The 14,154-nt window shown below is 40.7% G+C and overlaps 1 protein-coding gene across 8 annotated transcripts in view; it reads left to right on the plus strand.

The window, feature by feature from the left end:
* LOC104926799 (pleckstrin homology domain-containing family A member 5) overlaps positions 1-14,154 on the plus strand; it is a 93,270-nt gene that overhangs the window by 70,730 nt on the left and 8,386 nt on the right. For 4 of the 8 annotated variants that reach the window (XM_019254459.2, XM_019254460.2, XM_019254457.2 and 1 more), the window contains 10 exons: positions 3,393-3,473; positions 7,233-7,295; positions 7,388-7,468; positions 7,592-7,744; positions 8,891-8,992; positions 9,086-9,194; positions 9,372-9,415; positions 10,664-10,861; positions 12,510-12,645; positions 13,533-13,654. In XM_019254459.2, coding sequence (XP_019110004.2) covers positions 3,393-3,473; positions 7,233-7,295; positions 7,388-7,468; positions 7,592-7,744; positions 8,891-8,992; positions 9,086-9,194; positions 9,372-9,415; positions 10,664-10,861; positions 12,510-12,645; positions 13,533-13,654 — 1,089 coding nt within the window. The remainder of the gene's footprint in view (positions 1-3,392; positions 3,474-7,232; positions 7,296-7,387; positions 7,469-7,591; positions 7,745-8,890; positions 8,993-9,085; positions 9,195-9,371; positions 9,416-10,663; positions 10,862-12,509; positions 12,646-13,532; positions 13,655-14,154) is intronic. The other 4 variants (XM_027272493.1, XM_027272494.1, XM_027272496.1 and 1 more) reach the window with 2 other exon arrangements.

The following is a 14,154-nucleotide window of genomic DNA, read 5'->3' on the forward strand; positions in this document are numbered from 1 at the left end:
CTCTTCTGCTTTTCTTTACCTCTCTGTCTGATTATTCAAAATCTGAACAAATATCTACTAATCTCAAAACTTTAAGTTGCATTAGCTCAAGCTGTACTTAACCCCAGCAGGTTTGGCTCTTTTGCCCAGTTCAAACATTAAAACACTTTCTCTTTTTTTTTTCTTTGTGTAAGGACTTTTCCAGTTAAGACATTAGTATTTTTCACTTTATTGTTGCTGAGCATCTTCCAATGCATACCATGCTGTAGTACAATATGCCATGGAGATCAACTAGCAGAGACTTAAAACTGGTTGCAGATCACAGATCATATCCATTGTTATTTATCAAAGTTTGTGAATAGAACATTTTTAAGAAGTGTTACATGTGTGTGGTTATAGGATACCTTGACATTTACTTTTTCAGTAATATTTTTACACAGAGCATTGCAGGATAGCAGTATGACAGGCTGTAAACTTTAACAAACTGAAACACTGACTACTGTAGCAGCAGCTAATGAGGAATATATGAAAATAAAGAAATCTTTAAAAAAATCCATAAAATCCATGGAAATAGAGAGGGGAGATAGAAACGTAGGCCAGTTAGCTGCTGTTGTGCTGAATGTTAGCAGTCAGCTAACTGTTTTTGAATCAGTCACTGGTAGATACTCCTCTGCTGTGTGAACATCTCTCCTGGCAGGAGAGACGCTCTGTGATGCTCTGAGGATTTTATAACTGTGACCAGGATGCATGCTTTTTATGGCTTTAACTGTCTGGAAATCTGATGATGATGAAAGACAGTAAAATTTGAGTCATAAAACCTCAGACTGATAGGTTAGTGAAAAGGCGCTGGACATAACCGTAGGTGTGTTGATGAGAAAAACATTAATAATAATGGTAGAATTTTTGCAAATGGAAACATATCTGTAGAAAGGGACAAGCAGGAACCACAAACACATGACATAAAATACAGAAGATGAGTGAGCCCACTTTTGAGGCATTGCTGTGGGATGTGTTTGCAGGTGTAACCGAGCGTTCTGACAGCTGAAAAAAAAAACAGAGAGAGCAGTAAAACACACATTTTTTCAGCCTTTAATCAACTGAATTACAATGCAGCAATAAAGTTTTACAGCCCAACTCATTTGGGGAAAAGGAAGCAACATAAAACCAGATGTAAAATCAAATTATTCATTGCAGAGATGTCAGATTTATAATACAACAAAAAAGAGTGAAAGATAAAGAAAAAAAGGGCAACTGGATGCTGCTCAAACCAAAGTCTTCAAATTAAACCAAAGAAATAAAAAAAGGGGGAAAAATTAAGAGCAAGAGGTATATCAGCAAGATGAGAGACCCAGTCACCTCCACTGTCAGCTGTCCAAACTTTAATAATCTAGTCCCTAGTACTCCAATCAGAATGCTCCAGCTGTTTGATGACAGTGATGGCCACATCTCACTAGCTAGAACCGGGAACCACACACCTAGCTCAGCAGAACGTATACACTTGAGTGTCTGTGGCAGCCAAAACAAACATATATTTGGAACAGGTTATCTATTTCAGTTAATTTCATAGTGTTTAAAAAAAAGTGTTAAAAACATTGAAATATTCACCATTAAATGTAGAGCGTTAGCTACATTACACATAAGCACTGGTTAGCTCCTTGATGGATAGATATTAGAAAGCCTAAACAGTTAACTGTTGGAGATGCATTACACATCCCTCATGGCCTTATTTGTATGTACCAAGTGTAGCAACACTCAACCTCTGTGAATGTTTGCACTGTTTGACTCTTTGCCTCAAGAACTGCTCAGACAAAAAACTGAAGTGCTGTCAAAATGTTATTTACAGGGAGTCTTCATAAGAAAATGAGATAAGGGCAGAAATTCCATCCAGTATGTTGAAGCTGACTGTCGTTTTGCTGCCGGGCTAATTGCAAGACAAAGAGAACCTGAAGACAGTTCACAGAGGCATACCCTGATCACGACAGGCATCTAAATGTGTTGTTTATTTTTGTCCTGTAGGTTAGAACTTGCCTTCCCCACAGTTCCTGCATTATTGAATACGACTGCTCAGCTCTGAAAAGGTCATGCGCTTCAGGGAGAGACGAGCCTTGAACAGGCTGTGCAGGAAGATGTGACTAGCATTTAAGAGGCCAATTGAAGAAAAAAAAATAATGGTTTGATTGTCAAAGTACAAAGAGTCTATTTGAGGAGCTGTTCCTCTTCCTCCAAAAGGTTCAATCCAATTTCTATCCTCAGTCAGTTATCCGACAATCCATTTTCTTTTGATGGCATTTATTCCAAATCACATATACTACCATTTATCTGTCCCTTCTCTTAAACAAATATTGTCCCAACTGCCAGTGTTTTCTTTTCTTTTTTTTCATTTAAATTCACGTCTCTATGATTGGACAATCACCTTGCAGTGACATAAAGGACAACAACTGCAACAAGTTCAGTCATATTTTTTTTTTGTTTCAAGTCTAACTAGTGTTAGGATAACACTATTCTCACAGGTTGCAAACATGCAAAAGGTTTGAAGCAGATTACTGTCGATAATAATCCTGCATTGGGTCTAGTTGAACACAGTGTGTGTACAAGTAGATCAAGTATGTCAAAGCTTAACCTTAAGGACCACCTTGTTTTCTCTTAATAATAAGTCTGACTAACCTCTCCAACCACCCTGATAATTTGCTCATGTTTCCTGCCCCCTTGAACTTTATTTTACAAATGCTCCAAGATCTTAGCAATTACTTTGGTGAATATAAAATAGTCATGACAGATTTAATGGGCATCACTACAAAAAGTAAAACCCAAGTGGCAAATATTAACCATACTTCAACTTGAAAATTGGCTTAAAAGTTGGAAGAAGAAAAAAGAAATGTGGTTAGTAAAGTTTTGGTTATCATCTCCTTGTAATACCAGAATATTTTTGACTGGTTGTAAGATTGTAAGACAACATAGCTACCTCAAGTATATGTTTATGTCTCTGCAAGTTAAGGTTCATTATAAAGATCTTGACTGGCGAAACCTGTAGCGTGGAAAATGCCCAATATAAAGTATAGGTATTACATTACATTACATTAAGAAATGGTCCTTACACGTACATGAAAACCTCAAAACTTTCCAACATTTCCATTACTTCCTGCCAGCCACAGAGGTAAATTTCAATGGTAAATGTTCCAGGGAAAGGTCTTAAATCATGGTCTTTAAGTTTATGTTCAGTAAGCTAGAGACCAGTAAACTGTCCATTACAAAATGGTGTTTATCTTGGGTTTTCTCCTGTTTGAAGAGAGCGAGTGTTTAGTCCCATTCCAGCTCATGGATATTGGCCATTAAACAGTGGCTGACCCTTCAAGCAACACATACTGCTGTGTTATTACACCATTGTATCCTCTTTCTTCTTGGCGCTCTGCTAGACGAAGGAGAATGAGCCTCTAATCTTCATGATTCACACTATGATCGAGAACTCGGCACCAAGGCCGCAACTCTACCAGCAAGTAAGGTCCTTGGCAGGTTCTGGTTTGAGTCAGTATGAAGACGGTCTTTTGACTTATTCTGTATACCCCTGGTGTTGGGTCAAAACCTCATGCCAATCATGGAATTTTAAATTCAGCCAAAACTTAAAAGATTGTTGAAAGAGGTTTTTGCTCAACATAGACTACATTTCAGTGTACTTAGATTGAAGAGTTCAAATATCACAAACTTCAGGAAACTTTGGGCTTGTTTTACCAAAATGGATGTCTCTTGTTTCCAAATGAACTCTTTAATTGTAACTTGACTGAAGTGGAGCAGACTCAAACCAGACCTTTGCCCTGGTAGCCCAGTGGTTGTGTATCCACGTCTTCCCCTTCACCATCAACCTCTTGTTTTACCACTTTGGATGCAGTCAGTCCGTCCATCAATCCGTTGTTGATCCGCAAACATTCCCAGACATCATCACAGTATTCTTTAAAATGTATATGAAGTTGTTTTTGGTTCCAGCACATCTCATGTCATTGCTTTCTGTCTGGTGCTGTTGGAAGTGACCTGAAGCAAGCATGGCTTATGGTGTAATGCTACATAGCCATGGATTTCTCCTCTCACCGCGTGTCTTTATGCAACACTGTTCACTGTTGAGTATCACTTTGGAAATGCTTACACTGTTTAGATGTGTTTGTCTTTTCAGATGCCCTGTGGAAAATAAAGCGTAATGTTTTTAGTATTTAAAAAATCTAGTTCAGCATTCTTTCTTTGTGACATTGACAATATGTCTGGACATAGTTAGCCTAGCTTAGCATTAGCATTAGATCTTAGTTGATTAAACTGGCTTACATGCTGAAACTATTTCTTGATAAGGTGTTATTAATATGCATAGCATCCCATGCAGTGTCTCTGGCTATGGTATAGATAGTCATGGGTTCAGACTGCCAACAGTGAGCGTGAGCAGGTTTGGTCATTACGAGAATCCCTGATGCTGGTTCAGATGTAGTTTCACAATTCCTCTCAAATCTAATTCTGCCACTAACAAATCCATGTTTTTGTGCCCCCCAATGGTCCACTTTTCTTCAGCCTCAATCATCAGAAAAATGTTGCACTGACTCGAAAGGGCATTTATCAGACACACAGTGTTCCAAAGAATTATTTTTCTAAAAATAAACATTCTCTCTGGAGACTTTATTTGGACGTACAGAAAAGGACAAAGTCTGATTACTTTTGTCAGGTGACTGAGCAATTTGGGTGACTTGCTCAAGGACACTTCAACTGGACTGGGACTTATGAGATGACCCACTCTACCACCTGAGCCGCAGCCACCCCAGAACAACTGCATGGTTTCCTGTTTTGTCATCAGTATACTTCCATAGATTCCACCAGCCCTGTAAACACACATACACACACACGTAACATTAAGTCAATCTTATAATCTCAAAGTGAATACATGTTTTTTCTCAAAATGTTGAACTGCCTTTTAACTAGAATTCACTGAATCAAAGTTTTGAAGTCCTCTGCGGTAGAATATTCACAAATATGGACTGTCTCCAGTTTATATGAGCCAAGCTCGATTTGGCAGCAGGTTCAAATGTTCTCCAGTTAAACGATTTCTTTCAAATGTGCTCGGTGCTTTGTAGCAGTCTTCGCAGGAGCTCATGTTTGCTCCACTTTCATTGCCATCTCAGTATGTAAACCATGTACTGCAAACCTTCAACACAGCAGTGATAGCCCAGACTGTTCTGATCGGATGGATTTCAGCTATAGTGTATTAGAGAGTCAGTCAGGATCATCCTGTTTTGCCCATTCATTAAAGCTCTTTTGTCATTTCTGCACAGAAATAGACAATCCGATGATGTCTTCAAACCATGCTTTTTTTTAAAGGTTCCACCTTAATGCAGCCTCTGCATTCGCCCTGTGTAGGTTTGTATCGCGGCCGTATTTTCCTGGAACAGAACATAATAATGTGCACTGTAAAATTCAGTCGGGGGAACTGTCAGAGGATTTTTATCACTTTACTCCAGAGCGCTGAAAATCTGCCTCTGTCTGCTCTCATCTATCACCTCCTGTGTGAGCCAACAGCCTTTCTTTTTCTGGCAGAAGGGTTCATCAGTCGCCCCGGCGTGGTTTATGTTGATGCTATTTAAAAAAAAACAAAAAAAAAACTGATGGGTTACATAAGGCTGTTGCTTTAAAAAGATCATTTTCAGTCTGCAGTTCTGGAGTGGGGCATTGAATGCAGACTGTCGTCTGAAGAGGCTGTTTTTTAAATTTTTTTATTTTATTACACATTTATTAAATCTCTGTGGTTGAATTTTACATTGTGCATACTGTGGAGACTTGACAGTTTGCACAGAGAGATGAATGCGTCTGTATAAGCCAAGGTCGGCTATATAGATGCTAGAGATGATCTTGTATATACCTTTTTATTAATATATAATAATATATATATATATATAACTGTATAATATATAATATATATAATATAATATATAATTATTATTTCTGATTTATATATTTATATATTATATTTATAATTTATATTTATATTTATTTGTAATTGATGATTACTTGTTTTACTTATACTGGAGTATTGTAACTAAAATAATTTCCTCCTGGGATTATTAAAGTATTTCTGATTCTGATTCTGATAGAGATTATGTAAGTTTGGTTTGTGACACAAGTGGCATTCTTTAACCCAGGATCCAAAAATAGAGAGAACATATACTGTACTGTATATTCATAATAATAATAATAATACATTTTATTTCATAGGCACCTTTCTGTCACCCAAGGACACCTTACAATAAATGAGAGTAGATAGCAAATAATAGAAACAAACAAAAAGAATACAACATAAAAACTGGTTGAAATAGGACAATGCAATTGAATCAGATGGAAAAGGCTATTTTAAACAGGTGGGTTTTAAGTGCAGACTTGAATTGTGAGAGTGAGTTGATGTTCCTTATGACGGGGGGTAAAGAGTTCCAGAGCTGAGCTTGGCCTAATAACACATTATGCTTAAATCAGTCTGACATAAGCGGTTAGAAATGTGATCTGAATTAGTGTTTTATTAACACAATAACCATTAAAATGTAATTTTCTACAACAACTAGCACCACAAACCACTAAAAAAAGACTTTTAATCACTAAAAGTATCGTCTCAGGAAGTCTCCTAAAGAAAAACCGGAAAAAAAAGCTAATGTTTCATCAGAGGACACTGTTTTACCGTTATTTTAGTGAGTGCCATGTCCTCTCAGTCACCAGTGGAAAATGATGTATTTGATTATGATCTATAATAGTTTGGGGCTTAATATGATTGTCATCGGCCCTCTCAGATTACTCCTCCCTCCATCTGTCTCTGCATTATAATACTCAGCCACGATATCCCTGCTAACACCTGGATAAACAGCTTTAAAGGAAATTAAACCGGATTAGTGAATATGCACAGTGCTCATCCCTTCTTCATCTCCTCCCTCCCTGCCTCTGGAATGAACAGCACAAAGCATTTGAAGAGTTCCTCTCTAAAATCTGCAGCATTTGGCAAAGAGAATACGTTGAGTCTCAATAAAACACAGTTTATATCATAAGAAAAATTTATGAACCCACAGTTTGACAGCCTGCATTCATGCATTTTGGGAAAATAAGTAAAAAAGAAATCAGGTCCAAATTGCATAAAGTAGCATTTTAGAAGAGATCTCTTCATGGCTGGAGCTCTGGGCTCTCCATCCTCACAGATGTGTTGCCGTCGCCCCCTGCTGTCCGTCTCTGACTGTGCCCCCTCGTTTCAGATCAGCCCGGAGGACTACAAAGACGGCTCCTTCATCCAGCGCACAGAGGAGGCCGACATAGACGTAAGACAAGCACAGCTTGTAGTGAAAAAGATCGCGGTTCCAAAGAAAGTTTTGTTCATGTGTGCGTGGGTGTGTGTGTTTGTGTGTGTCAGACCAAGCTGAGCAGACTGTGTGAGCAGGACAAGGCGGTGAGGATGCAGGAGGAGAAACTCCAGCAGCTACACAGAGAGAAGGTACAGCCTGTCAGCGTGTGTGAATTCATGTGTGTGTCTCTGTGTAGACTCATGTGTACAATAAGTATGTTTTGTGTGTGTGTGTGTGTGTGTGTGTGTGTGTGTGTGTGTGTTGTGTGGCAGCACACACTGGAGACGGCCCTCCTGTCGGCCAGTCAGGAGTTGAGTGAACAGAACGGATCCAACGCTACAGCCATACAGAGCCTGGTCCAGCAGAGAGACGTGCTGCAGAACGGCCTGCTCAGCACCTGCAGAGAGCTGTCCAGAGTCAGCACTGTGAGCACACCCCGACACACACTCTCACACACACACTACCACACACACACACATCAGTACAGGACAGGCAAAGGAAGTTTATTAAAGAAAAACTACCATGAGCGCTTCCACCCTGGCAATTTCTTAGAGCAGGTGAAGCTTCCAGAAGTTGGTTTGATATTCCACACAAAATCACACACACAAATTCTGTCCACAACATTAAGTTATGGACAAGTAGTTCAAATTATTTGACATAAATCCTCCTAGATTATACACAGAGTCTATATGGAAGAATTACTTATTCACTTGTTCACATTTAGGCTGCTGAATACTAATCTTTCATTTGATATGATCCCTTGATCAACACATTTAACATCATGTCTTCTCAATGCTGTCCAACATTTGTGAATTCGCAGCTGCTCTATTCTTAACGAAACCATAGAACGTTTAGGGTGGTATCAGTGTCGCCAACAACGTTAGATTCAGTTGTTTCTAATGATTGGTTATAGAAACTTGAATCTCCTTTTCCGAGGGAAATCCGTTATAACGGAAGCAATGTCAGACTGAAGATGGAAACAGAGTGTAAGGAGTTGATAATTCTGTCAGATATCAGGCACAAGAGGCCTAAAAGGCTCGTGCTGGCCATGTTTGCCTAGTAAATGTTTGCAGTCAATGCTGAGGCCATTGTAAAGATCTACAAACAGATGTAATGTGATCGATTGTCCCTTCTTGTTAGCACTTTGTTTTTGGTCTTTATAAGATGAGTAGCTGAGACGAAGAGAAGTTTTTCTTCATCAGCCTGACATGAAACTTCTTACTCTGGTTCTATTTTTAAGATAATAAAAGGTATTTTGTTGTGTTGGTGTCATGGCTTTGGAAAGTTAGATCAGAATCAAGAATTTCTGCTCTGCGTGGTATTTCCCAGGGAGAAGAAAGCTAGAAGTCACCGTCACAGTTTAAGCACCAAGAAAGACAGAAAGACATTTAGGTGTCCAGGCAAGACAGTTTTTGAGAGAAAAAGTCCTAAATGTCCTGTCAACATATCTATACAACACTGACTGGATTGGTGGATGGAGTGGATGTGAAATCCAAATATATCAGAACTTGGAAATAAAGATACTTCACACAGTCCCATGACCCCGCTGTTGGCTGGTGTCCCGGTTTAAGGAGCTGGATCGATCCTGGAGGGAGTATGACCGAATGGGGGCAGATGTCACTCTGGCCAAGACCAACCTGCTGGAGCAGCTGGAGGCCCTGGGCAGCCCACAGGTAACACACACACACTTCCACACACACATCCACACACGCATTCTGTGGGTTGATCAAGCTTTTAACAGCATTTATGTCTGTGTGCGTCTTCAGACAGAGCCTCCGAGCCAGCGGCACATCCAGATCCAGAAGGAGCTGTGGAGGATCCAGGACGTGATGGAAGCTCTGGCCAAAAACAAACCACAGCGGAGCACAGACTGCAGTGAGAGTCTCCAACAGCACTCAAAGAAGTCACATCCTGCCATTCATGTCATGTTTATCTGAAGTGATTTACAGGATGCTTGTTAATTACAGATAATGAAAAAGCTTAGCTCGGTGTAAAATGAAACATGTTCCAAAGTCCCATTCCTCTTCTCTCCATTTTCTTCCCGTTCTGCAGGTTTTCCTGGTTCCAAACCACTCTCCAGTATACAGAAGAATGAGGTAAGGCAGAGCCTCAGCCTAAGCAGCCCATACGGACATCCACACTACACCACACGGGCTCTCCGCTTTAAAATTCGATTCAGCCTCTGGCTCCAATTAAATGTCTTAAAGGTTTTTGAAGACATAATGAGTCTGTGAGAGTAAGAGTAACTAACAGGGTGCAGTCATTTCAACGTCCTGGAGGTGCTTATATGAGAGTTATGTAGATTCACCAGGAACACAAGAATGGAATGGATGTTCTCATCTCTGGATTAATCACTAATTAGCTGTGTATTTTTTTCACACTGCAGCAGACCAGTACTAAAAGAGACATTATGTTACATTAAGATTTAGTACAATCCCACTGTGGTATATATGGACAGCTGTACTTGAGTATTTGTTCTGATTACATTACTTCTGATCAAAAACTAGCGAGTGGACAACTTTGCTAACATCCAAACATCAACCAGGTCCCCGGCAGCAGCTGATATCACTGCCTAGTCCAGCAGCAGTCAGCCCAGCTCGGCGTCTGTCTTTCAGCCTTTTATTTCACCAAGCTCTCACCAACCACTAAAAGTCAGTCCCACATTTACTCTTGTCCGGTGGCTTCTTGCTCGGTCACTCAACTTATTTTGTCAACGTGTTCTCTTTGCCTCTACCATTAGCTAAGTCAATAGAAGCTTCTGTGCCCGGTTACAACCGCCTGATTGTGGTTCTGTCAGCATTCCCCTCCCACTCGGGCCTGAAAACCTTCTTCTCCTGGCGGTTCATAACTTCTGCGGTACACCAGCCTTTCTTCAGTCAGCACGGCTAACTGAGCACTAACATTAGCTAGCAGCAGCTACAGTTGACTTTATTGTCCATGAGAAAACTCGAAAAGCAGAAAACATTTCCTCCATAAAATATGATCCAGTTTCACCAAAATCAGTCAAATAGTTGGTGCTGTGTGACTTAGTGCCGTAAAGTGTTATGTACTTCTCCCGACCCAAAACCCAAAGTTACATAGTGTGAGAACAGACGTACAAATGACAGAGACACCGTTCAGCTGATTACAGGTCAGTGTAGCATCAACATCATTTAACAGACGTTAGTTTACGTTTTTTTTAGTTTTAACAGTTTTAGTTGACTCTCATGGCTTGTATCTGCTGTCTGTGATTAAAAACCACAGACAGACACAGTTAGTGGCCTGCTTACAGCTCAGAACCAGTACAGTCCAGTAACACCACATGACTTCCTTGGAATGAGACTGTCTGTATTAACTGTCAACAGGCAGTGACGCTGCTGCCACTCAGTCCTCTCGAGGAGGGCGACAGTGTGCCCCCTCGCCCGCCCCTCCCTCAGTACTACGACTCATCAGAGCGTCCCCCTCACGTGCCCCCCCACCACTCGCACACCAGCGGCCGACTGGCCGGCCACACGCACCGCCCCGAGGACCGCAAGGCCGGCTCCAGGAACGGAGCGCACAGCGTAAGAACTGCTGAAAAAACCTCCACCACCTCCTCCTCCTCCCATGTCTGCTCCCTCCATCTGTGACCACCATCCATCAGCAATTCAGAAGAGCGCTTCCAACCACTTATTACATTCCCTTTCATCATTTCTCAGCTCCATCCTGAAGGCTGATTAATACGCACCGAAGAGACTCATTCCCCAACAAGTCCCATTTTTGGATATCATAATTAATTTCAGCATTGTCTTTCTTTTTACTCCTGCAATCCATCCAGCCGTCAATGTCACTCACCTACAGTGTCACATTCAGACCCATTCCGGTCCGTACGTGGATTCATCTGTCATTGTTATGAGGCTGTTTCATTGTGTGGGTTTACACTTGAGTGTGTTTTGCCTTCTACTTTATGTGTGTGTGTGTGTGTGTGTGTGTGTGTGTGTGTGTGTGTGTGTGCTGTACATTCAAAAGCCTCTTTATAGCACCACTTTACTTCACACCGTGCTACTGCAGTGCACTTTGTGGTGCTATAAAGAACACTTAAAGAACAATGAAGGGCTCTTTATAACAGTAAAGAATGATTTTAATGCTGAGAGCCACTTACTGTAAGATCACAGTGTTTGTTTTTCCATGAGACAAATCCAGATCAGAACTCTTATTTACCTCGTCTCATCTTCTCTGCAACTCCTCTTTTGCTGTCAGCAGAAGTGTGACACGATTTGAAAAAAAGACTTGAATCTGAAAGTATTCTGACTTTTTTCTTCGAAAATGAAACTTTATCTCAGAAAGACTGACTTAACATCAAGATATTAAGACCAATTTCTCAAAATATTTTGACTTTCTTTCTTAAAATGTAAAGATTGTTTTCACTTACAGTCTTCCTAACCAGCCTGATGTGTATTCTGAAACATTTTCTTAGATTGTGAAAAGTTTGAGTTGGAATTTGGGTGATACAAGGTTTTCAGCCAAAAACAGGAATATGTATAATATATATGCAAATTAACAGAATGAAGAGGTCCGCTGCTCTTCAGTTATTTTAAATTTCATGTACAAAGGTTTGGACTCACCTGCCATCAAAGCTGATGCTGAGAGGATGATTCTGTGTTTCTGGGTGGTCTTTCATTCATCTTTTAGGTTGTCCTCTTCACAAAGAGATGTCATTTTCTATGAATGGTTTCCAAAAGAAAGTCATGTTTTGTACCCGGAGATCAAAAGGCCGTACAATGGTTCAAGCAGACTGACTGAAAGAGCAGAAAGAGACAGAACCTCAGGTCAGCAGTGTCAGCGTCACAGCACCATGAGTTCTCTAACAAGCTGGTTTTAACTGACACCACAGCAAAGCTGTTCTCAAAACTTTCAATCCCAAACAGAAAGCTGGTCTGGAGTTGGAATCTGTTCAATGTAAGCAGTGAGCAGGTGGCTCAGTAATGATCTCGGGTCAGTTACACTTTCCTGGAAAACAGATTCAAAATCACACTGTGAGAACATCGACTACATGAGAGATGTATTCATTTCATTCTTTTCAAATGTAAACATGACATTTGATGTCTGAACTGAACTACTGACAAACTGTGTGTGTGTGTGTGTGTGTGTGTGTGTGTGTGTGTGTGTTGGGTGTTTATATGTGTCTAACTGTATGTGTATAATCTGACCCAGTGATCTCTCCCCTCACAGCAAGCTCCAGACTACCGGCTGTATAAGAGTGAGCCTGAGCTAACCACAGTGAAGGAGGAGGTGGACGAAGCCAACGGCGAGGACAAGGACAAGACAGAGAGTTCTGGCGAGAGTAAAGATGCGACAGGATCTAAAGGTACTCCTGGCTCTGTTCTCCAGTCCAGTGGTGTGAATTATCATGGTATAAAAACCTGTTCGCACCTTTTTCTATGCTGCAGCTGGCTTTGAAACAGCTCTAATCTGCTACTTTTCCAGCTAAATTGGACCCAGACAAGCTTTTTAGTAGGGTCGCTCAAACATGTTTTCAGAATGGCGGAGGGGAGATTCTGAACTTGGGTGGCATCATTTATCCAACTAGGTTCTTCATCTTTATCCTTACTGCCTTTGGGTTCTATGTAAGTCTTTAATACGAACACTTAAAACACGTCGTTTTAATTAGAGCCCAACCCATACTGGATTTTTGGGGCCAATGCAGATATTAGTGGTAAAAACAAATATAAAAAACAAATATATAAAGTCGATCAGCGGTTCGATCCCCTCCAGTCTGCATGTTGAAGTGTCCTTGGGAAAGATACTGAACCCCAAATTGCTCCTGAAGGCTGTGCCATCGGTGTGTGAATGTGTATGCATGGTTAGCTCCTCAAACTGATGAGCAGTTGGCATCTTGCATGGCAGCCAATGCCATCAGTGTATGAATGTGTGTGAATGGGTGAATAAGATATGTAGTGTAAAAGAGAAGTTATAAGATAGTGGACACATGATGTTTTCTTGTGTATGTGTGTCTATATTGTATGTTGGAAATAGTTTCATGCTGCTGTAATTACACTGAAATCTGTTTCTTCTTTCATCTTGCTGATGAACAGAAACGTCTCCTGTCTGTGTGAACATTCTTTGAACATGTTTCATCTCTTCAGTGAAATGGAGCGTGCTCTCGTCTTCAGCCACAACATGAGCAATTAGCCCGACCGCAGTGTTTGTCTGCTAATGTGTAAGTGACAGCGCTCCCTGGTGTCTCTCCCGCAGTACCCCCCTACCCTGTGGGCATCGTTCCTCCCAGGACCAAATCTCCCATGAGCCCTCCCGAGTCCTCCACCATCGCCTCTTATGTCACTCTGAGGAAGACCAAGAAGCCTGAATCCAGATCAGTAGGTTTTCCCTTTGGCGTCAACAAAGAGTTCTGGGTTCGGTAACTGTGTCAGAATCAGCCTAAAGGATAGCTGTTTGCTTATGTCCCTTTACAGTTACACTCTGATTCAGAGCAGGCTCCTGCTCCAAGCTGTTTTTCCACATATCACATGTTAGCGAGTCTTTCCCTTCAGGTTCACTGCTTCACTTCTCTGAGCTGAAAGTTCTCGTTCAGATCTCTGTTTGCTGTTCTCGGTCAGTTCAGTGGCCACTCTTTATTTTTCTTAGTGCAGAAAGATACAATAAGGTGTCTTGTGTCCTTTAAATGCAGCCCATGAACAGATGTTTGTCCTCAAGGCTCACATCTGTCCAAATTCCTGATGATCAATAGTATAATAGTAATAGTAATAAGTATTTAAAAAACAAATGAAATGATAAATTATTAATTAATCAATCACAGTTTTTTGTACTAGAGAGAGAGAGAGAGAGAGAGAGAGAGAGAGGTGCAGGTGTAGGCCAA

The sequence above is a fragment of the Larimichthys crocea genome, chromosome XX (assembly GCF_000972845.2).
Source record: "Larimichthys crocea isolate SSNF chromosome XX, L_crocea_2.0, whole genome shotgun sequence".
Taxonomy (NCBI): Eukaryota; Metazoa; Chordata; class Actinopteri; family Sciaenidae; genus Larimichthys; species Larimichthys crocea.